Source organism: Octopus bimaculoides, chromosome Z (assembly GCF_046866305.1).
Source record: "Octopus bimaculoides isolate indiv1 chromosome Z, ASM4686630v1, whole genome shotgun sequence".
Taxonomy (NCBI): Eukaryota; Metazoa; Mollusca; class Cephalopoda; order Octopoda; family Octopodidae; genus Octopus; species Octopus bimaculoides.
Window position 1 is genome coordinate 27780610 of NC_142944.1, and position 25654 is coordinate 27806263.

A 25654-nucleotide genomic window follows, 5' to 3' on the forward strand; every position below is an offset into this window, starting at 1 on the left:
CAATATGAAGTGTGTGTGTGGTTGTGTGAATTTATATACATAAATATATATATATATATATATATATATACACACACCATTGTATACAAAAACCATGTAAATATGTGTACTTACATGCATTTTTTATATATAAATATATGTATGCATGTATGCACACACACACACACACACATACTTGCCTCCCACCAACCGCTTCCATCAATCAAGCACAGGTTTCTTTTTGTTTACTTCTTCTTGCCTTTACCCATGGTTGACTGCTGTGCTTGGGTTTGCATTGTAACCTTGCGCTGAGTGAACAAGTTTGATTCTTCTTCCAGCTTTCGTTTGCTTTCATCAAGCTTCTTCTTGTCTTCAGCATGTTGTTTCTTGAGAGCTTCAAAACGTGCATGGAGCTGTGGAAGAGTTAGATATGCATGAGTATGTGCACACAATAATACATACATCTCAATAAATATATTTTGTTGCATCTGAGAAGGGTCCAGTATAATAAACACAAGCACTGGTTTTATTTCACTTCTTTATTGTTTGCTAATTGGTTAACTATTTGATCAATTAATTACACAATTGCTTGATTAATCATTCAGTTAGCTAGTCAGTTTTGTTTGCTTATACTATTTGTGACCTCTTCAGTAACATGACCTCTCTACTCTAGGTCATACTTGCTTGTCAGATTTTTTTGATTCAATATTTATGTAGTATGGATGTGAGTGAGAAGAAGAAAGAGAGAGTATATATGTTGTGAGTGTTCATTCATGTTGTAATAATTCATGTGGATCAGGAGATGTGAGCTGTAGAAGGGGTAGTGTTAACTGGACACATACACATGTATATATAAACAAATTTGTATATAAACATACTCATATGCACACATACATACACACAAATATATATATTGTAATAACATAGAACTACACACACACACACACACACACACACACACACACACACACACTTCGTCTGTGATATGTACATAAATACAGTTGCTCTAACCTCCTTCTCAGCGTCTTTAAGTTCAGCTTCCTTCTCTTTAACACGAATGACAAATGTCTGACGCATCTCCTCTTCTTTCTTCTGCAATTCATTCATGTGCTGTTGACGCTTCAGTTCATATGTTTCAGACAAGCTAAAAAGATTTGTATACATATAGATCTGTGTATATATATTTATTGAGGCATGTGTGTGCATATGTGCACATACACAAAAAAACAAACATGAATATGCACACATATACATATTATTGGTTTAATGTCTACTTTCCAAGTAACAGATATTTCATTCTATTTGTCCTCATAAAATGCCAATTACAGGATGAAATATTAAATCTTGAACATGACCTCCCCATTTTTGTTTGAATTATATCAAAACATTTATGGACATACACATAACTACTACAGGGAGTTTCTGTTTACCAATTCCACTCATAAAGTATTGATAAGCCCGAGGTTAGAGTAGAAGTCATGTGTCCAGGCTGAGAAATAGAACAGTAAACCACATGGTTATGAAGTGGAACGGCATATCCACACAACCAGGCCTGTACCTAGGTATGTATACAAGTATATACAAACATAGAAGTTGTTGACTCATTGACTACAACCAACTTGCTAAAATTACAGATTGTTAAATTCTGAAGGCACTACAATAAAATTACAGTAGTGACTTCTTGGATTCTCATTGCAACAAAAACATAGAACTATATGACACTTCAAAGAATGTCAAAAGATTCAGTTAAACAAGACAATTCCAACTACTTCTGCCTTTATTAAACCTTCCATGCCTCCAGAAAGAACATTGTAGCTACTGTACATACCTCTTAGATTCATTATCAGAAAAGCCCATAGCTTGGAGCTTGTGCCTGCGGTAGAGCTCATAGTGCGTACGATGGGTTGTCTCACGTAGATCCTCCATATTGGTTCGTATCAGCATCTCTCTGAGTTTCACAAAGTCACAATGGTTTTCATTCTCCACTGATGGTAAGATAAAGTTTACATAATTATTGTATGTGTGTATACATGTAGTATGTGTTTATGTGTATGTGGAGGTATTTTCCTTTAAATTTGCTCATTTTGTTTCAAGCAAGCTTGTGAATTTACAATCAGCTTTGTTTACTGTTTTGTTACAAATATGTTACTTCTTTTGCCTCTCTCATCTTATCTAATGGCAGTGGTCATGTATACTATATGTAGATTTGTTTCTCCTACTTTACAGCATGTGTCTTTCTAAACCCTTTTCCCTACCCTTCTACCTGCTCTGCTACAATGGTTTTTGAATCACCTGTACATTCTCCTGTGGCAACTCATTATGAACCTCTTCCTTCTTTGTGTATAAAAAAAACAATATTTGGTGAGGGGGGTTCCCTTCTATCACGTGCATGCATTGGTTTGTAAGTTGTATATATGTATGCATGTGCATTTATATATGTGGATGTATATATGTGTGTATACGTGTGTGTGGATACATATACTTAGCGGAGGGATTTTTTCCTGCCTTGCAAGTTACTTAGCAAACTTGCTAGTGCTGGTGGCATGAAGAAGTCTCCAGCCATAATCATGCTGAAGCTAACATTGGAATTTAAAGCAACTAGCTGGATCCTATCAAACCATTCAATCCATGCCAGTATGTATATACATATATATATATCATCATCGTTTAACATCCGCTTTCCATGCTAGCATGGGTTGGACGATTTGACTGAGGACTGGCGAACCAGATGGCTGTACCAGGCTCCAATCTGATCTGGCAGAGTTTCTACAGCTGGATGCCCTTCCTAACGCCAACCACTCCGAGAGTGTAGTGGGTGCTTTTACGTGCCACCAGCACGAGGGCCAGTCGCGCGGTACTGGCAATGGCCACGCTCAAAATGGCATTTTTTACGTGCCACTAGCATGGAAGCCAGACAGCTGCTCTGGCAATGATCACGCTCAGACAGTGCTGTTAGTGCTCCACTGGCACAGGTGCCGGTCATCGAAAATGGTTCAATTACAATTTCGATTTCACTTGCCCCAACATGTCTTCACAAGCAGAGTTTAGTGTCCAATGAAGGAGAGGTTGGCATGGGTGCCAGTCGTTGAATTTGGTTCGATTTCGATTTCAATTCACTTGCCTCAACAGGTCTTTGCAAGCAGAGTTTAGTGTCCAATGAAGTAAAGATACGAATAAGTGAGTTGGCTACACTTCTGGCAGAGGTCACAGATTATGCTCTCACTTGCCTTGCCGGGTCTTCTCACGTACTGCATATTTCCAAAGGTCCCAGTCACTGGTCATTGCCTTGGTGAGGCTTAAAGTCCGAAGGTCGTGCTTCACCACCTCATTCCAGGTCTTCCTGGGTCTACCTCTTCTCCAGATTCCCTCAACTACTAGGGTGTGGCACTTTTTCACACAGCTATCCTCATCCATTCTTGCCACACACTGCAACTTGACTTGGAGCTAACCATTGCTTGATTATTCTCTTAAAGCAACAAAGATGTGGCTTTTCAGTCCTGCTAGTGACCTACACTATTATAGATGTGGTAATGATGGGTACCACTTACAGCAGAAGTTCTGAGGGTTACCACTCATGCTGACACAAGCTTTCCTTCCATCATGGAATTTTCATTGAGTATTTTGCCTTTGTTTTTGGCCTACTGTACCCATAGAATGCAATACAAAATAGAGATTTTTTAAATCAAGCACTGACTATTCCTGAAGGTTTTTAAAGTGAGAAATAGCCTTGCATAGGGAAAAGCCTTCCAAACAACGCATGCATTTTCCCAGATTGTAGATTACATCACTGGATGCAAACAAAATCACAGGTGTTACATCAAAGATTTTCTTCTAGAGAGAGGTCTAAACAAAGACTAGGAGTTTCCCCTCAGTTGTTGGATAGCTGGGAACTCTTGAGTTCATGTGACCCCTAACAGGTTTTTGTGTTTTTATCCTGCAGATTGGCCAATGAAAATAACCCACCTTAGCAAGTGACTAATACACACATATTTGTAAATATATATTTGTGTGCACATATAAACATAAATACAAATATATATGTGCAGGCATGGCTGTGTGGTTAAGAAGGGTGTTTCCTAGCCATTATTTTGGGTTCAGTCCCACTGTATGGCACCTTGGGCGAGTATCTTCAACTATAGCTCTGGGCTTACCAAAGTCTTGTGGTAGACAGAAACTGAAAGAAGCCTGATGTGCACATGAGTAAGTATGATTGCACTACCTTGACTTGATATCATGTGATAGCGTCACTGTCATACAAGAAGTGTCATTCATTTCCAATTTTCTGTAAGAACATGTCTGGTCATGGGGAAATATTACCTTGCTTGGAAACAGGTGAGAGTTGGCAAGAGGAAGGGCATCCAGCTGTATAAAATCTACCCAAATAACTCCATTTGACCCATGCAAGCAGGGAAAAATGGATGTTAAAACAATTATCAGGCTGATCTGCACATATATACACATACACATTCATGGCATACACACACACACAAGTTTAACTCGGTTATGAATTAAACTTTTGACACAGATTTCTAACTTTGGGTTCTTTATTTTAAGTGACCTGATAACATTCTTTTGAGCTTGTTATCTATTATATATTTGTGTGCACATACACATACATGTATATTCAGACACTGATGCCTAGATACACTCTTACCTTGAACAGTACCCCAGGGATATTGCCTAGCCTTCACCATCTTGTTGCCAACCTTGACTTCATCATTACTACCGACAACAGCAAAAGGCAGATGACCCTGTAATGAGTTGTATTAAATAATATTAATAATAATAACACATATGAAACAATTAGTACCCATGAAGATAACAGAACTCACAATGCACATTCTGCACAACTTTCAGACAAAACACAACACTAGAAAAAAAAAAATGGATGTAGCATATAAATGCAATTCTCCAGGTTCTAAAAACAATGCTGCACACTCTTCGGGCATCCAAAGGTGCACTAGGTTGTACAGTGGAAACGTACATGAAGGTGTTGAAAATGAGATGTTAATAATAAGTATAACAAAAATTACAATGATAAAACACTTTCAGAAAGTTTTGAGTTTAAGATTATTGTAATAGTCAGCTTTTTAGTATTATATTTAATCAAGCTTCAGGTGATTTAAACTATTATAGAAAGCTGAATGAAACTTGAATCATTCCCCTGTCATTCTGAAAAATTATCTATAAATATTAGTAAGAGTATTTTCAGAATATCTTCTAATAAAGAAACAACTGTATTACTGAATTTTACAATAAGACTAAGGAAAAATGCTTTTATAGGTAGTGTCAATTACATTCCCCAATAGCACTCTTAGCAATATATCTGGCATAAATTCCATAAAATTTTTAATAGAAATAACTTTACAGTGAGTTATGGTTCTTCATTAATCAGGATTGACAGGAAGAAATTGGTCCTGTCTCCATGTTTCATTTCCTCAATACAATAGCTGCCAAAGAAATATATGCTTCCTAAACATCAAATACTTTCAGAAGAGTGTTGTATACTGCACTAAGGTCTCCACCAGTAACAACAACTGAAAGTGCTACATTGGTGTCATTGAGAATAGTTGTAAATCTATATACTTAGAACATATGTTTAAATAAAACAACAAAAGAACCATATCAACACTCAATAAATACATCTGAAATTTTAACAAACTGACAATATTGATTAGTTCATTATTGAATCTGCTCCTACCTACATCAATGGTTAAGATAAAATATTGCCACTTTACATATTAAAAAAAAATCAGACATCCTAACAGCCTCTTGTTAAATTTTTATAGGAGTCAATTTTATACCCTACAAAGGGTTATGAAAAAAAGATCAGTTCTTTAAGTAATCAACCAAATGATTTTGTACATATTTTCTTAAAATAACTTTAGATCATGTCACACACTTGTCTTTACCTATGGATCTACTGTATTACTTTCCCATACTGCCTTTACTCTCCATTTCTTAGTATTTTCATCTCTTTCCTTGTAGATTGCAATGTGATTTCAGTAGTGCCAGCACCACTTAAAACCAAACAAACAGTTACATTGCAAAGTGGTTGGCATTAGGAAGATGTATATCATCATCATCGTTTTAATGTCCACTTCTCCATGATAGCATGGGTCAGACAGAATTTGATAGGGCACATTTGATGCTCTTCCTGTTAACAAACTTTATCTATTTCTGAGCAAGATTATATTTCCCCATAGCCAGGCAGGTTTTCCACAGAAACACTGAAGCACAATGCAGTCTTCCAATTTGTCAAACGAGCCAACATGTGCCAGCTTGGCAAACAAACATTAAATGATTATTACGATGATAATTCATATCTGTGAATCTGTGGGTGTAGTTTTTACGTATGTGAATTATACCTGTTTGATTTCACTGAATTTTAACTTTTTTGCTTATCCTTTCCCTTTGCAAAAAAGGCAGATCTTTAAATTGATCAAGAGACACAACAGTATCGATTAATTTGATTAGGAAGAAACAGTTCACTAATCTGCAGAATTTTGAAATTCATTGGTACATTTGGGACAACCACCATACAGACATCAGCTCCAAAAAGTCACAAATAACACTGCTGTATAATTTGTATTCTCACTAGCTGCACCAAAGGGGAGGATGTAACTATACCTCAAATTCCACTCATGCCAACAGATATATCCTTTTCATTTAGAAGACTTCAGTTTCCAAAACAACTAAGCTTTGCTAAGTCAATCAATGAATCCCAGGAGCAAACACCGACAGCATCTTGAGGTATATTGTTTTGCTAATTGCCAATTTTATGCATGATGCTAAAGTGTTGATAATTTCATTATCTCTGTATTTACAACAGTGTTAGAAAAACCAGAAACATCTGAGTGTTTTGAGATGCTGACATGATATTAAGAACAGCTAAAGTTATGATGGGTAAAGACCAGACAAATTGGCATTCATCATAACTTATGTCATTTCTTTATCACTACATGTATTGCTGCCCCAAAATTGAAATATGTACGTTTACATACATACATATCTGCACACATATGTAAATATATACATACATATATATGCATAAATTTATACACATATGCACACACAAATTGCTTAACAAAATGTTCAATTTGAAAGACAAAGATAAAAAAAATATTACTGAACCTCCTGAGAGTCTTAGAAAATATATTTAAAAAAACACTTAGAAAACACAGGGCAAAATAAATTAAATTCATTCTTGTGATGGAATTTTAATGAAATCCAAAATTGTACTTACGTTCATGGCAGCATTCATCTCCTTCACAGTTTCATCATCTACTGGAAACTGGTAAATTTGAACCCCGTTGTTACGCAGTTCAATCATGATCTGAGAATATTGGGAGTATGATTGAGTGTCAATTCATGTATGTGTGTATTCATACATACATATACACATAAATATACGTATATATTTGTGTGTGTAAATTTTGCAACACAATATTTACATACTATTCTTTATAGCTGTAAGTAATGAGCTTCAAGAACTACAATTCCTAAACAAAGATTACTTCCCATTTTCTCAGAAGTTTATAACGTCCACATATGTATTTTTATATACACCCCACCCATTACATATACATAAACAACAACTTAACCTCTAAAGCATTCACTGGAGGCAATGAAGCCATTATTAAATATCTTATAAATTCTTTTCAGTGTCTTAGTAAATCTCAAGATGTAAACATATACTGTATATACAAAATTTAAGTAATGTAGAGCTGAGTCAACTTGTTATTAAATACTTAAAATGGGAACTAAATGATTTCATGTGTTCACACTTATACAGGCACATATATACACAAATAGAACAAAAACCAAAAATCCCACAAAAAAAAAAAAAAAAAGACAGTAGTAGCAGAGAATCCTACCTTGGATTTGAACTTATGAAGCTCAACCTTGGTAATTGTATCAGCCTTTGCTATGACAGGAATTATGTTCACCTTGTTATCCAGTTGTTTCATAGTGACTAGATCCAGAGCTTTCAGTCTAAAGACAAAAAAAATATATAAGATTTATTTTAGTAGTTTGTTCAATAATTAGTAATGCATTAGTTATACAGAAAGATATGCACACACACACACAAAGATGTATATCATCATCATCATCATTTTAATGTCCACTTCTCCATGATAGCATGGGTCAGACAGAATTTGATTGGGCACATTTGATGTTCTTCCTCTTAACAAACTTTATCTATTTCTGAGCAAGGTTATATTTCCCCATAGCCAAGCAGGTTTTCCACAGAAAACTGGAAATGAACACCATCATTTGTAGGAGTATTACAGCTTAGATACATCACATGATGCCAAGACAAGGAGACATGCACCAACAGGCTATCAGTTTCTGCCTACCGAATCCACTCACACAGCTCTAGTCAGACCAAGATTATAGTAGAAGACACTTGCCAAAAATCTCACACTGAATTGATCAAACCAGGGACCTCATAATTGTGAGGCATGCTTCTTCACACCTGGCTTTGCTTGTGCCCAAACACATGCGCGCACACATGCATGCGCACATACACCACACGTGTATATATACCTGCACTAACTTCAGATATATATATAATGCATATTTATAAACCCACATATACACATTTATAACAAACTATCAAAACTTACGAATGCCCAGTTGGGGCAATGAAGTAGAGGCAGAGGTGAATCCTTGAGTCATGGTAAGTATCAAGTGAACGCTTGATTTTCAGCTCCTCTTGGAGATATGACTCAAACTGGGCATCAGTGTAGTCAACAATTGGTTTCCAGCTGAAAGTAAGAGTGAGTAGAATGAAAATCAGAAGTTAAATGCTTAAGTGATAATAATTATAATCAAATAGCAGCAAAAGATTGAGTGCATATTAGAAAAAGAGAGTTGCAACTTTAAATGGAGACATACAAGACAAAAGTAGGTACAATTAGGTGAACACATGACAGGTTTCTTTCAGTTTCTGCTTAGCAAATCAATTCACAAGGCATTGATCAACCCATGGCTCCAGTAGAAGACACTTGTCCAAAGAGCCATCAAGTAGGACTGAACCTAAAACCAGAGTTGGGAAGTGAACTTTTCAACCACATAGCTATGCTTTACTGATACTTTAAAATAATAATCTCAATTTAAGTAATAAAATGTTAATCAAAGAGAAAGAAAGAGTGAACAGCAGAATTTAAAGGAGTGAATATGGATTTTAAGGAAATGGAATGGAAGTTAATGAAGTTGTGCCCCAAATTAGTTCTGAGAGAGCTGACACATGGCATGCAGACAATTCACTAGTAACTAGCAAATCGTCAAGTCGATGTAGATTTTCTCAAATTTAGTACCATGAGAATCTCATTTTCTCTTTCTAACCAATACATATATAACCTTCACATACCACAACAAAATATACATAATAGTCACGATATAGCTACTGTTCTAGATACAGAGTGCTTACATCTATTGAGGATAATTTTGGAAATTCTGACAGTGATTTACTATATATGATGCAGAAATATATTTTCTCTGCTGTCTAGTTTATTTCCATATGCATATAGATTTTGATGATGGCTGCAGTAGCAAAGTGAATGTGATCAAAGCATGACACTAGCTGTTCTACACATATTAAAGATGGTGTACATCTAAATGTGTTAGACAGATGACAGTAGTGATACTGATACAATTTATGTATGCAAGTACTTTTTTTGTTTGTCTGGGCTACAGAAGATTGATAGTGGTTTTAGAGTGGTGATTTTGGACGGTATGCAGAGTGTAAGGGTTTAATTTGTTGGGTAATAAACTGTGCTCCTAGATTGACCAGCTGAACTTTCATTTTCATTTTGCTATGTTATGTAGGTGTAGTTTGTAAGCAGTAACTGTTGACGTGATGTGCATTTTTTTATTTAATGTATTGTTTGTACACAAGTGTTGTTGCTTTCTGTTAATCAAATGTTATGACTGTGAGTGCTCCAAAGATGGTTGTGTTTTGTTTTCTTTACAATATTGTCAATGTTATATGTTATATAAAGAATTAGTATTTATGTCTTCTGTGTGTACAATGTTATGTCTGATAGTTTGCTATAGTAGATACAGCTAATGTTTTAAAAAATTGGGTAGCTGCCATGTTAAGCCTACAGTTGTGGAGCCATGTTTGTATGTGACTGATGCAGGTTGGAGTAGTTTTGCAGCCATCTCCAGAAAAATTATGGAAGATGTTGTGTATATTTTATTGTGGTGTATGTGTGAAGGTTGTGTAGGAATAGGCTAGAAAGAGAGAATTAGATTTTCATACTATATGATTAGAGAAAATCTAAATTCACAATGTGTTATATACCAGTCATTTGCTAGACACTGTTTTGTAGAACTGCTTAACCTCAAATCAACCCTGACTGAGCAGATTTATCAAAGGGATTGCAGCTCACCTGTCTTCCTTATTGATTTGGTCCCCAAACCCAACTGTGTCCACAACAGTCAGCTTCAGTCTCACGTTGCTCTCCTGAAGTTCTGAAAATAAAGAACAAATAAGCAATATAATGGAGTTAAGAATATAGAGAATGAATTACAATTTTTTAAATGAAAAAATTATGATTCTAAAAAATAAATTCAACCTTTTTGTTACCAACCCACCTGAAACTGCATGAAAATCTTGTCCCACATTATAGAACCACCTAAAATGACCAATTCATATTTAAATAAGAATTTCAGTGCAAATTTCATTAATACATTTGTGAAAACACATGATTTCACAGTTGAGTTTAAGTAATATCTGAGCTCTGCAAATTGGAGGAAATTTTTTTCCAGATTTTTCTTCATTTTGATTTTCTAGTAAAATGTATGAAGAACATACAAAACTACTTGTGATTTTGAATCAGATATTTCAATTTCTGAAAGTGAAATGATTCTGAGAACAATTCTGGTAACAATAAGAAAATGAACAAAACAAATGAATTTGTACATGATTGTAGAATGAATCTGAAAACTGTTTTTCTTAGTTACTTTTAGGAAGAGACTAAATCTAGCCACAGTCCTTCCAATTAAACAAGACCATTAGATTATATATTTTATTTTTTTCCTTTTGTCTGAAGTGATTACTGCAGAAATGAATTATACAGAACATAAACAAGAAAGAAAAAATCCAAGTATTTTAAGGAATATTGTGTGTGGGTGTATAATTTGATTTATAATGCTTATTTCAAATTTACCCTGTAAGGTGTATGACAAATTTTAATTAATTTGTATTATGAATCATTATTATAAGTTTGTGTGTATATATGTATGAGTATGAATTTAATTCATTTAGTTGATGGCTTATTTCATTTTCTAAATTTCAGTTATATGCACAATTCTTCAATATCAAAATTTTGTTGAATATTAGCTAACTTATTTTCTATGCAGATGTTTAAACAAAATTTAAATGATTTTATATTTTGTTGAAAACTCTTTTTTGAATTGCATTCTAAAAATCACAAAATGTTGACAAAGTAAAAAAGAGTCGTTTTATGAAACCAGCCTAAATTCATGATCATTTTATAATTTAATTAAAAACATGTAAGAGATGTATTTTCGTTAGAAATATAGTAACAAAAGGATAAAGAAAGAACTTTTGGTTATACTGATCTCAGTATACACCAGCCATTTATTTATCAATGTTGGAAGAATGGAAAACAAAATCAAATGCAAAGGTATTTGAACTCAGAATGTAAAATGCCATAACTAAATATTCAAGTCATTTCTTTTCAATATTAACAATTCTGCATATCCAATTATTATATATAGGAAATCTGTTAATATAATATATGTGTGTGTGTGTGTGTATAATCACACACACACATAATTTACATGTTCAATAATACGCACCATAGGTATTAGACTTCAGCTTGACTCCAGGAAGGTCATGGGTGCTTTGAGTAGAGTCAAAACTTGTGTTGAACAAGGTGTCCATCAGGGTAGACTTCCCAATTCCTGTTTCACCTGTAAAACAAAAAATAAAATAAAATGATGCATATACATATTACATCTAGAGAGACATTTATTAGATGAATAAATATGCATACACATATATATATATATATATATATATATAAAAATCACTACACACACATATAAGTAAAACCTACAAACACATACACCCCTCTCTGTACTAGTTTCAGCAACTGAACGGAATCCATGCAAGGAATAACACCTTAAAAAGTATAGCAGATACAGATGTAATGAAAACTGACAATTACCATGAAGCACCTCTGATTACACTCAATAAACCATCACATAAGTCTATCTATCTGTTGTTGCTGTTTATAGTTTCAGCTTAGAGCTGTGGCCATGCTGATGCACCATATATAATAATAGTCCTTTCCACTATCGGTACAAGGCCCAAAATTTGCAGAGAAGGGGTGAATCAATTATATCAACCCCAGTATTTCGTTGGAACTTAATTTATCAACACTAAAAGGATGAAAGGCAAAGTTTAATAATAATAACAATAATTTCAAATTTTTCCACAAGGGTAGCATTTTGGGGGGAGGCATGAGTCGATTACATCGACCCCAGTGCCAAACAGGTACTTATTTTATTGACCCTGAAAGGATGAAAGGTAAAGTCAACTGGTGGAATTTGAACACAGAACAGAGCGACAGGCAAAATACCACGCTACTCACCACCTTTAATAATAATAAACATTTACTTTAGGCACAAAGCCTGAAATTTTATGGGTTGGGGCTACTTGGATTACATTGATCCCAGTGTTCAACCAGTACTTATTCCATCAACCCCCAAAAGAATGAAAGGCAACGTTGACATTAGAGCATAAAGATGGATGAAATGCCACAATGAATTTTGTCCACCGTTGGTTTCAATCAAATGCACCAACTATTTACTCAAACAGAACAGTCTACTTATTCAATTAGTGTGCAGCATGTTGCAAAGCATTCCATAAGTACATGTATCAATAATATAATTCTGAGAGAATCGGCCTGATACAATGTATAACAAAACAGGCTGGTAAGCTTCCAAGCAGTTTCTTTCTGCCCAGTTTAACTCAACAGACAGCAGAACTGGGTACATTTGAAGCTAAGATAAAAAATACTTACTGAACATGGGACAAAATATGATTGAGCCTATAATTTTATACACACACACACACACACACACAAAATAAAGGAAAGAAGTACATACCCAGACACAAGATATTGAAACAAAATCCTTGAGCAACAGATTCTTTCACCAGTTGGTCAGGGAGACTGTCAAAGCCAACATGTCCGTTCAGGTGTAGATTGCGTAGCTGGGATAAGTGGGCATCAATTGCCGGCTGTTTAAGAGAGGGGAATGGGAAATTTTAAACATTGATGGAAAACATGATGGAATGATTGTGTTATGTAGTTTTGTAATGGTATGTGTGGAATGATTGTATAGTCATGAGGTTGTGTGCATTGCGTCCTGGGTGATATAGAGTGATCATATTTGAGTTGTGAAGAATGACAAAAGAAAGGAAAAGAGAAACAGATACAAAATTATAAATGTATTACATATATTTTGAATATTAAAAGGTAGCATTGTGAGGAGGTGTGTGTGTGTATATTATATATATATATATACACACACATACATACACACATGTGTATGTATTGACATATTGCATTATAAAAACAGATTAAAAAGTCTAAAACAGTGCAAAGAATAAAGCATTGTTTTACAAATATCATTACATCTTACAATTTGACTTCAAAAATTTTCTTTTTAGAGAGCATACAACAATTAAGAGTTCTTGTCAAAAGCTAAAGACCAATTTAGAAATTTCTATTACACACAAATGTGTAAATATACACACATGTATATACATATATACACACACACATATATATATATATATGCATAATCATTGCTACTGTCTCATTTTTTGGAGCAAGAATTGCCTGGGCGAATGATAGCAGCAAAGCCAGACAATGATATAGCAACTGCAATTCTTATTTGTTACCTTGGAGAGCATTTTTATAACAAATCAAACCATGCCTACTGAGGAGGACAAACGTCAACAATCTGTTGAAGTATTGAATCAAAAGGATCTCTTATCCAATGTCATGACGCCACATAAACTCAATTTGTTAGTGGGGAGATAACCCAGTTTTTTATTGGCAATTTTTTAATGGAGTGAGATAACCGAAAAGGACCAAGCAATGTTACAAATGTATTGCCTGTGCCACTAGGAGCAACAAGAAAGAAAATCCTCTGCTTTTTTTCTGGCGATTGTGGAACGCCGCACGCACGTATACACACACACACACATACAGTATCAAACAATTGACATGTGCGTGTGAGAGCGCAAGAGCGAGTTAAGGATTGTGTTGTCATGTATACATACATACATAAGCATGTCTTTCCTGTACATATGCATGCGTGTGTGTGTGTGTGAGAGAGAAGAGAGAGTGCCATTTAGACATCACTCTCTCTGTCTCTCAGACACACATAGATACATATGCATACATCTTTTTTTTTTCTATGTTTTTACGCATACATGACAATGACTAACTACAAATACATAGAGCTGAACAGGACGTGCAGAAGAAAATTAATCTTTACCGAAATTAACTAAGTATGCGATTTGGGAACGAAATCAAACCTGGTTTGTGTAAGTGTGCGAGAGAGGGGGAGAGAAATATTGCGAACAATGAATGAGATAAACATAGAATGAAAAAATCGTTTAAATAAAAGCACGATAAAAACTATGTTGTACCAAATATCTAATTTTTTGAACTTCGTAAATATTTCTTTCAGTAATTTATCGTAGTTGTTTACAAACAGCAAACATTAAAATAGCGAGTGAGAGACCTCGCCATTTTTACGTCAATACTGGAAGTCGACATTGAGAAACATTTTTAAAGAAATGAATCATAAATATAATGCAATATTTTGTTTCTTTTGTTTTTAAATCAAATGAAGACCCTACTATATGTCTGAAGTCAAATTGGTAGAGATGGACTATATGTAATCTGAACCTTTCCCCCGCTTATTTATTAATTTTTTTACGGAATCCCACGTTTTAGGCTATGGAGATTCCGATTCTGAAAAAAAAATTTTTGAAAAATTTCAACCCCCCCCCCACCAAGCAGGCTATTTACATGCTAGAAATAACAGCCAAATCTCACAAAACTAGGGTTAGGGTTACGGTTAGGGTTTGAGTTAGGGTTAGGTTTACCCTGTGGATCTATATAAAAACCGGGGGGGGGGGATCGAAATTTTGAAATTGAGATTTTTGAAAATCTTTTTTCAGAATCGGAATCTCCATAGCCTAAAACGTGGGATTCCGTAAAAAAGAAAAAAAAATTTTAAGGGGGGGGGTATACCCAGATTACATATACTCCATCTCCACCGTCAAATTATTCATGTATCGCAAGTATGGAAGTAATTAGTGAAGCCGTTTTCACGTGAAAAGCAAATACACACACATCTCTGTTTTATATATTAGATAGAAGATATATACAGGGTGTCTCAAGACACCCTGTATATATCAATTTAATATTTTGCAATCTAATAACATTGCCAGTTCTTGTTCAAATGTTAACAGCACGCGTAGAAACAGGTCAAAATTTTATGTTTAATGTTTGGGAAAGACTCCCCCCACCCATTTTCTCCCAAATTTACTCTTTACTCTTTTACTTGTTTCAGTCATTTGACTGCGGCCATGCTGGAGCACCGCCTTTAGTCGAGCAAATCGACCCCAGGACTTATTCTTTGGAAGCCTAGTACTTATTCTATCGGTCTCTTTTACCGAACCGCTAAGTTACTGGGACGTAAACACACCACCATCGGTTGTCAAGCAATGGTGGGGGGATAAATACAGACACGCAAACACATACATATATATATATGCATATATACGACGGGCTTCTTTCAGTTTCCGTCTACCAAATCCACTCACAAGGCTTTGGTCGGCCCGAGGCTATAGTAGAAGACACTTGCCCAAGATGCCACGCAGTGGGACTGAACCCGGAACCATGTGGTTGGTAAGCAAGCTACTTACCACACAGCCACTCCTGCGCCTCCCCCCCCCCCAAAAAAAAATCCGTTTTCGGCTATGGATCTTTTTTAAAAAGGGGTCACATTTTTCATTAATGTTTTACGTAGTGTTTTTAGTACCGAAAGACTTTCAAACTTCGTATACTTATCTATTTTGTGTTATAGAACAGAAAAATATTTTTGTATTCGAATTTATTTCATGTAAGAAATTGTCTTATTTCGATAATTTCAACCAATCACTGACAAGTATTCAGTTGTTTATACTTACTCCTTTGGCTGATTACGCCATAGATTCGTTTTATTTGCTTTTTTCATTTTCTTTTTTTTTTCTTCGTTTTATTTGCTTTCTTTTTAAATTTGCTGTTTTACCCTAACCCTATCACCGATAGAATTGTTTCAGAATCGTTTGTTTATGTAGTCGGCACTTAATGTATATCGGCTGAATGGACGTCAGTGATTGGTTGAAATTACAGAAATACGACAACTTTAACATGGAATAACTTAGGGATTTCTTTTTTTTTAAGAAGACTAAGAGAAAAAGATGTTTTATATGACACATTCTACAAGTGTTCCAAGTTTCAAAGAGTTTCGTTAATGAAAAATGTGGCCCCCGTTTTAAAAAAGATCCGGGAAAATTGCCAAAAATCGGCATTGTCAAATCCCCCCTCCCCCAACTTCAATTTTGACTTTTTTCCCCAACACTAACCCTAAAACCGTAAGTGCAGGAATGTTTTGAAATTTTTGTCCGAATCATAACGTCCGTATTTTTCGGCATATTTAGAAAAAAATTCTTTAAATTTTGGAAAATTTTTTCAAAATCATAATCTCCGTATTTTTCCACATATTTTGAAAACTTGATGGTAATTTATAAATGTCAATTTTTTTGCAGATTCGTATTCCACGTAGCTGAAGGGGGGGGGGGGGGGGTAAAAAGGAAAACTTAAAGAAAGTGTGGTGGTGGGGGCAAGTCTTGCCAATGTTTGATATGTTTATCTTTTCAGTTATAGAAATGGCATTCACTGGAAGAGAAAGGCATTTTGTGTGTTGGAATATGCTCAAACACAGTCGAACAAGACTGTGCAGCGTGCATTTGTGAGAGTTCTTTGAAAAGTCACCCACAGCAATGCAGATTTGGACATGGCACAAAAAATTCAAAGAGAAAGGTTGTCTGTGCAGGGCAACCACTAACATCGGAAGAGATCTGGACGACCACTAATATCTGAAGACATCTGGACAACCACTAACATTGAAAGAGATGGTCAAGCAGGTTCGCCAAAAACTCTTGCAAAGTCCCAAGAAGTCCATAAGAAGAACAAGTCTGGAAACCCAGATTCCTCCAACAACAGTTTGGCACGTCCTGAGGAAAGGCTTGCTAATGAAACCCTACAACCTTCAGCTTGTTCAGACCATAATGGCAGATGACAAGCGAAAGCACAAACAATTGTGTTGATATGCAAAAGAAACTTGAAGAAGCTGAGTTCAAGGAACATCTTGTTTTCAGTGATGAGGCCACATTTCATACGAATGGCAAAGTCAACAAGCATAATGTTTGCATTTGGGGCGAAAAATCTCCATGCACAGTTGAGCATGAGAGGGACTCACCAAAAGTGAATGTGTTCTGCGCCATCTCCAAGAAGCATCTTCATGGCCTGTTTTTCTTTGAGGGAAATGTGATCGGCAATATGAAATTGTTCATGGAAGCCACATACCTTTGAATTTCTCATTCAAATTTGGAGGAATAAATCTGATGTTGCTCAACATTAAGTCTGTTTAGTTTCATTTGCTTTGACTATGTAGTTTCTGTGATATTTACATCTCAAATGATATCGAAGTTTTTGAAATAACCCGTATACACACACACATGAATACAAAGTGTGTTAAAAAAATATTCAACTATTTTTCCCTGCCAAAACTTCTGCCATGTGGGCAAAATCCTTTGGATGGGAGAGGGCACCACCCTTCCTGTGCATGCAAGAAAGTTTTCACACCAGTAGGCTGTGTCAGTTCCCAGCCCTTATGTCTAGAGTACAAATATGTAGAGCACAATCATTAGATTTTTGTTTCACCAAATGCATTGAGTAAAGATATTGCATCAAGTTTTGCCAAAAGCTTGGTGGTACTTAAGCTCAAACCAACCAGAAGATTCAGCAGGCCTTTAGCAATGATGCCACAAGCAAAACTCAGATCAAGGAGTGATACAACTGCTACAAACATGGTCACATCTCAGTGGAAAGGGAGGCAGGGCCATCCACAAGCTGCAACAAGAAGCCAATTGAGAAGGTTTGACCAATAGTCATGGAAGCCCATTGTGTAACAATCTAGAAAATTGGTCATGAAGTGGGAATAAGAACAGCATCAGTGGATTCCATTTTAATGGAAGATTTGTGCATGTGAAGAGTGGAAATCACTCAGGAGATGCTAGACTGTGCTAACCACCCAGCCTTCATAAAAGCCATCATTACTGGAGAAGAGACATGGGTTTATGGTCTTTACTTGATGTGTTCGGTCCATCTTGAGTGAAAACGAAAATCTAACGAGAGTGCACTACTATTCTGTACTCAAGGCATAACAGCGCCAACATTTTCACACATGCGTAGGAAGGGTAGTGTTGCCTCTCACCCAAAGGATTTTGCCCAAGCATCATTAGTTTTTGTGGGAGAAAAAAATAAAGCTGGATACTTTTTGAATGCATCTCATACACACGTATCTATACAGACATATATGAATGCATATATACACACATCCGCAAATACATGTGCATGCACATATTTATACACAGACACACAGATAACGATATCAAATAACATACAACATAAATCTTTGATTATTAAAATTATCTTCACCTCTAGGGGATATATCATAATTACCAAATGACAACATGAACACAACTTGAGTAGTGGAGATAATCTCAAGATTCAAGAAATTCTTCAAAACTAACACACTGTGAAGAAAAAGAACTTGTCTGGAGATAAGAGGACACTTGTGGACATGTGTTTCTGTCTCAATCGATATCATCAGCACAATAATCGTCCAATCTTATCTTCAGTAGTCAAGGGATTTAGGCTTATACAAAGAGTAGAACACATTTATGCCATAGGCATTATGTATATTTTAAACATTTTGACATTTATACACACAACTATATATATATATATATATAATACATTTCATACATATATATACACACATATATACGTGTGTGTGTGTATTATATATGTAAAATAAATTCACAAAGACTAACGTGCACACCCATGTATATAGCAATATTATATATATTAACTCTTTCATATAATCTATTTGCATATTATATTGTGTATGCTATATTTATATAATACATATGAACATATTCATAACATTTTATGCATAAAATTAATGTTTTTATATATATATATATATATATATATATATATATATATATATATGTTATTTTGTTTATTCCTATTGTGTCTTTTCAAACACTCCCCTTTTCCAATGAGTCACCACTTTTGTCGAGCCACCCAGCAATCCCGAGATATATCATTAGTCAACAATGAACCCTACACAATTTCTATAGTCATCACCTCTTTGTTCTTTACTTATTCCTTAATATTTGTTCATTATGTTCTCCTTTTCACTCCTTCCCTATCTCTGTCTCTCATTTTGCCATGTACTCTTACAAGCTGCATGGCAATTTCACTTGTACTGCACCCTCAAAAAAATAGCAGCCAGTACACACTTTAAAATGAATGATACTAGGAAAGGCATCCATCCATAGTAATCATGTCAAAGCAGATAGATATTGGAGCAGAATGCAGTTCTTGGACTTGTTGGATTATGTGAAAACATCACCATCTTACCCATGCCAGCACTGAACACGAATGTCAAATGATGATGGTGGTGATAGTGTGTGTGCACACACACACACACACACACACACATATATATATGTATATGCGTCATACTAATATATACTTTTGTTATTTACACCACCTGTCCTCGTCTGTTATTATTTGTATATTCTCCCATATATATATATGGAGAATTCACAAAAAAACAATAGACGAAGACAAGTGGTGTAGAAAACAAACAGATGTATTAGTATAATGTTCGGGAATTGAAAAAGTCTTTAACGTTTCGAGCCTATGCTCTTCCACAGAAAGGAACTCAGAAAGAGACAAGGGGAGAAAAAAAATGTGTGTAGTGGTTAGCAATCTATCATATATATATATATATATATATGTGTATGTGTGTGTGTGTGTGTTTATGCGCGCGCACACACACACACACACACACGCGCGCGCGCGCGGAAAAAGGGATTAAACATTCAGGTGAATACTTTATAATTACTCTGTAGGAATCAAACTTGGCTAAGTGATTGTCAAGTGAAAGCCATTGTAATCCATGTAGGCTATAAAATTACTTTCCACTGCCTGTAATTTGTAAATGTAAAGTTCAAACACTGAATAAATTTAATATAAGACTACAAAGTATGGAAAAACACAAGAGAAGGTGAATTATTTAATCAGCTTATGCATGTTTTGGAGACATTAGCAAATTCCCAGACACTGCAATGCAGTTTTTCCTTCAATCTGTCAAAGGAAGCACAAGCACTTTGACACACACATATATACAACAATGGAAATTCTGCCTGCCAAATTCATTCACAAGGCTTTAATCAGCCCAAGGTTAGAGCAGAAGATAATTACTCAAGGTGCTACACAAAAGGACCGAACCCGAGACCATGAGGTTGGAAAGCAAGCTTCTTACCCATACAGCCATACTTGTGATCCCACATTTGATCGACTAAGATTTTTCAGATAGAGAAATTAAACATCATCCTATCCTTATCAAAGTACACTACACAGCTTGGAATAGAGAATAATTTAAAAGATAGTAAAGCTATATTATTAGATTTAGTATTTAACCGTGTGGTAAAAAGCTCGCTTTGCAACCACGTCGTTTCAGGTTCAGCCCCATTATGTGGTATCTTGGGCAAATATCTTCTACTGTAGCCCTGGGTTGATTATGCCTTGTGAATGAATTTGGTGGAAGCCTGTTGTATATGCACGTGTGAGTGTTTGCCCCTCCCACCTCGATGACTGGTGTAGGTTTGTTCCTGTCCACATAACTTAGCAGTTCAGAATACGTACAGAGATCGATTTGTTCAACTAAACCTTTCAAGGCGGTGTCCCCAGCATGGCTCCGCAGTCTAATGACTGAACCAAATAAAAGGTATACATGAACGAGATATATATGTATACACACACACACACGCACCCATTATATAATGTATAATACAGTATCTATATATGTATACATTATATAATGCACATTATAGGCATATCTATAGAATTGAATTCTGACCACTTCAAAAAATACATAGAAAAATTGCGATCAATAAATCCGCCATGTGTCCCTTTCCTTGGTGAGTATTCATCCTGTTGTTGTTGTTTTGTGGAAACATGACATATTGAGTAGACTAGCATTCTTTCAATAAGGCTGGCAACAGATTTTAAAACTTCCAGCATATGGTTGCAGCACTTCACTTGAAATAGGCATTTGATTTGCTGATACTTAGTTCTAACCAAGCAACCCTTGTGATCAAAGTCCATTCTAGCTGTGACCATCAGACATTTTATTTTTCAAGTATAGTGTATCTAAGAATACATTAGTCAATGTCTTTCTGCCTTTTATCTTTTACTTGTTTCAGTCCCTTTTGACTGCAGCCATGCTGGGGCATTGCCTTGAAGAGTTTTAGTTGAACAAATCAACCCCAGGACTTATTTTATAAGGCCTGGTACTTATTCTATCAATCTCTTTTGCAGAACTGCTAAGTCAAAGAGATGTAAACACACCAACACTGGTTGTTGAATGGTGGTGGTGGCAAACAAACAGACACAAAGACTCAAACCACACACACATACAATGGGCTTCTTTCAGTTTCCATCTACCAAATCCAGTCACAAGGATTTGGTCAGTCCAAGGCTATAGCAGAAGACATTTGCCCAGGGTGCCATGCAGTGGGACTAAAGCCAGGACCATGTGGTTGAGAAGCAAGCTTCTTACCACACAGCCACACCTAATAAGATGTAATTTGAAGATTTGGCTGCTATTTCTAGCAGATCAAGGAAAATTAAAAGACGTCCCTTTGTCCAATTTTTAACTGGTCATGATTTTAACTTTGGATTGAAATTTGCCAACAGTTCACCTACTCCCCCCTGCCATTTCTTTTGCTTTTTGAAGACTTATTCACAATTCACTTTCTGTGTGTTGTTCCATGTACTGTTCATGCAGTTTTGGTTACTTTTTCTGATAACTTGTAGACCACCTGAGCACTGAATACAATAAGTCCATTATTTATATACAACAAGCTTCCATGTAATTTCTGTCTACCAAACTTACAATGCATTGGTTGACCCAGAGCCATAGTAGAAGGTGCCACACAGTAGGACCGAACCCTAAATCACACGGCTGCAAAGCAAAGCAAGTTTCTTTGAACATTGTTTTATTGCAAATAAATATCCGAATGTTACTACACTCTCGGAGTGGTTGGTGTTAGGAAGGGCATCCAGCTGTAGAAACTCTACCAGATCAGATTGGAGTCTAGTGTAGCCATCTGGTTCGCCAGTCCCCAGTAAAATCGTCCAACCCATGCTAGCATGGAAAGCGGACGTTAAATGATGACGATATATATATTATAGGTATACATTATATAATACACATTATAGGCATACCTGTATAAGTGTGCGTGGGTATGCCTTACATAATAAATATTAACATTATATAACATTAATATATAGGCGATGTTAGATACTGACAATATATATATATATATATATATATGGTTAATGTTTACATTATTACCGGGAAACGAAATCGAAAATGAAAATAATGCAGCGGGTGTAGGAAACGAATATGAAAACAAAAATGCGTCGAAAGCAACGGGGGGGGGGGCTTCGGAAAATTCACAAGATCCGATGTTTTTCCCTCGTAACTTTAAGGATAATGCATATCTTTTAATGAAATTGTCTATAAATACCTTTCAAAAGGCATGCGTTGCGGATGTCTAATGTGTCGCAAACCCCTTATTTTAGTTCAGAAAAAAAAGGGCGAGGAGAAACCGGAATTATTGGAAAATGCTTTTCTTTTTTTCGATGAATGAATTACGGTGACCTAATATGCCACAAACTGCAATCTGGGATTAATATATCCAGTGATTTTTAAGAGGTATGTAAAAGATATTTTGTTTTGATATTATAATTTTACTTGTTTCACACACACAAACACTAACGTGGTTTTTATAAAGATTTTATATCATTCTTTCTCTCTCCTGTTCAGACTTCGTTACCATTAATTTTTATAACTTCAGAATTTTCACTTTTTATTCTTTTCAAACTTGTTTAAATTTTCAATCCAATGTAATCTACACTCTAGAAAACGTATTTCTGCAAAATGTTATCTTAAAATATGGGTAAAGAAAAGTGGCTAAGGCAGTTTCGCATCTCACCTTCAAGAACGCATTTACTGGGGACCCCCCACCTTTTTTCCGAACAAAAAATAAGGGGTTTGCGACACATTAGGCATCCGTAATGCATGACGTTGAAAAGGTATTTATATACAATTTCATTAAAAGATATGCATTATCCTTAAAGTTACGAGGGAAAAACATCGGATCTTGTGAATTTTCCGAAGTCCTCTCCCCACCCTTTCGGAAAAGATTTTCCCCACAAATTTCGTTATAATCGTAATGTATGCCGTTTAAAAGGCATTTATAAAATTTCATTTAAAAAAAACCCATTTTCCTGAAAGTTATGAGGGAAAAACTTGATACTTGTGAATTTTCCTAAGTCTCCCCCCCCCCACCACCCGTTGCTTTCCGGGCATTTTTGTTTTCAGATTCGTTTCCTACACCTTTTTTTACACCCGTTGCACTATTTTTTTTTTTCGATTTCGTTACCAGGTAATAATGTCAACATTAACTGTATATATATATATATATATATATATATACACACACATTCCTCATATTATCGCCAACCTAGTAGCAAGTGAATTATGTAGTCTTTTTAGAACTTCCTGTATCCCACTTTAGTCTGCCGCAATTAACTGGTCTCACGCTGGAATGTCGGTTGGGGGGTGGTGTTGATGGTTGTGGTACAGATATTTGGTTGAAAGTATGCAGCCATGTGTGCTCGGTTGAAAATGAAGAATTAAAAAAAAAAAATTTTTTTAAGTATTAGCAATATCTTTCAGTCTGCATTTCTGTCCATCATATGTATATTGCTCATCTATCTCTTCTTTTATAATTTCAAATGTATACTTATGCTTCTTTGCGTATCCACTTAACTTGAAAAGTATCACGCCCCCGTAAGTTTCTAGTTTCCTTTTTTGTACAGTTTAGTAATGTCATAAGGTCGAGAGAGAGACTGTCAGGAAATTGTGTGCATGACAGGGGCGAGCAAGTAATGACACACAGACAGACGGATGAGGAGGTAATATGAATGGCTACAGAGTGGCATTTAGGATGGAGATATATATATATATATATATATATATATATATATATATATATATATATATATAAGAGAGAGAGGGAGAGTAGATAAAAAGAGATAGAAAGATAAAGAAACGAATGGATGGATGGGTGGGTGGAGAAATATTGATGTAGAAGGTTCGAAATATAAGGAAGATCGTCATACGAATATATAGTAAAAGGGGATGGGAGAAAGAAAGAGATGACAGAAATATAGATTGAAGAAATATTTACTTAGAAACGTCGATAGAATTGACAAAAGGATATAGATACGGATACAGCTGGAAATCTAGAAATATATACTTGCACAACATTAAAATATGCATAGCTAATTCTCAGAAATGTTATTTAAGCTCTTACAACACTTTAGAAGATAGACCATCTCCAGAGTAAACAGGAAAACAACTAGGAATACTCAACGCGGTCACTTGAACTACTAGAAATAACTGTCAATTACACCTCCTCCCGCTATCTATCTTAAAGTGATGCACACTGCCTCCAAAAAGGAAGAACCGGTGAGGTCACAGCTGGAATATTTCTGATGAATTATTATAAAGTAAACGATAGACAAAAATATATACATGAACAGTCAAATATACATTATGGTTATTATGTTTACATATAAAACAAAATATATATTAATAGCTTATATCAAAAGTGTACATATATAATGAATGTCTGTACATACATATGAATATAATGAATACGTGTGTAGAAAGGTTGCTAGATAGCCTTACCATTAGAGTCTCTACAGCTGTCATGGTGCGGCAAGTGATATTAAAACGAGAAGGTACAGTACGTCGCCTTTGGGGAGCACTGGAGATCTGTGATGAAATGTAAGGCTCACACCACCAGTAGAATGGTCGTAACCAATCAGAATAGAGCAGAATGTCGTAACCAATCAGAATAGAGAAGAGTGGTGCGTGCGTCTGCGCACTCCAATCTGGAACGTCAAGGTAGATTCATGGGAATTAACTGTGCTTAGCGTTGTTTAACCTCAAATCATCTCTGATACACGACATTACTTCTTATTCTAGGGGTGCGGAATCCTACATTTGCCAATGTATCCTTCCTTTACACAAAAAGGTAGGGTTTAATTTCTGGAAATTTGGCTGCTATTTCTAGCTGGTACAACGACAAAGCTGCGAGTTTTATTTTTTTCCGTGTGAATACATA

At 35.5% G+C, this 25654-nt stretch overlaps 1 protein-coding gene across 2 annotated transcripts; it reads right to left on the minus strand.

Annotated features, from left to right (window-relative positions):
- Positions 1-213: 213 nt before the first annotated feature.
- On the minus strand, positions 214-25374 carry LOC106882613 (septin-2). 2 transcript variants are annotated; one of them, XM_014933353.3, is made up of 11 exons: positions 25216-25374; positions 13129-13261; positions 11815-11928; positions 10380-10461; positions 8610-8750; positions 7857-7974; positions 7226-7315; positions 4634-4730; positions 1808-1964; positions 991-1123; positions 214-392 (listed from the first exon to the last, which is right to left on the minus strand). In XM_014933353.3, the coding sequence occupies exons 1-11, from the start codon at positions 25237-25239 to the stop codon at positions 225-227; spliced, it is 1257 nt and encodes a 418-aa protein (XP_014788839.1). In that variant the 5' UTR covers positions 25240-25374; the 3' UTR covers positions 214-224. The 2 variants fall into 2 exon arrangements, with proteins under 2 accessions (XP_014788839.1, XP_089221125.1); XM_089364999.1 differs by lacking the exon at positions 25216-25374 and adding an exon at positions 13928-14053.
- Positions 25375-25654: the final 280 nt, after the last annotated feature.

What these genes read in the sequence shown, in the direction of transcription:
- LOC106882613 (XM_014933353.3), bottom strand. Translation starts at nt 25,239, where the DNA reads ATGACAGCTGTAGAGACTCTAATG. An exon ending in TTTCAATATCTTGTGTCTGG is followed by an intron (nt 11,929 to 13,128) that starts GTATGTACTTCT and finishes TTTGTTTTACAG; the next exon opens with GTGAAACAGGAATTGGGAAG. An exon ending in CAAATCAATAAGGAAGACAG is followed by an intron (nt 8,751 to 10,379) that starts GTGAGCTGCAAT and finishes TCTTACTTTCAG; the next exon opens with CTGGAAACCAATTGTTGACT.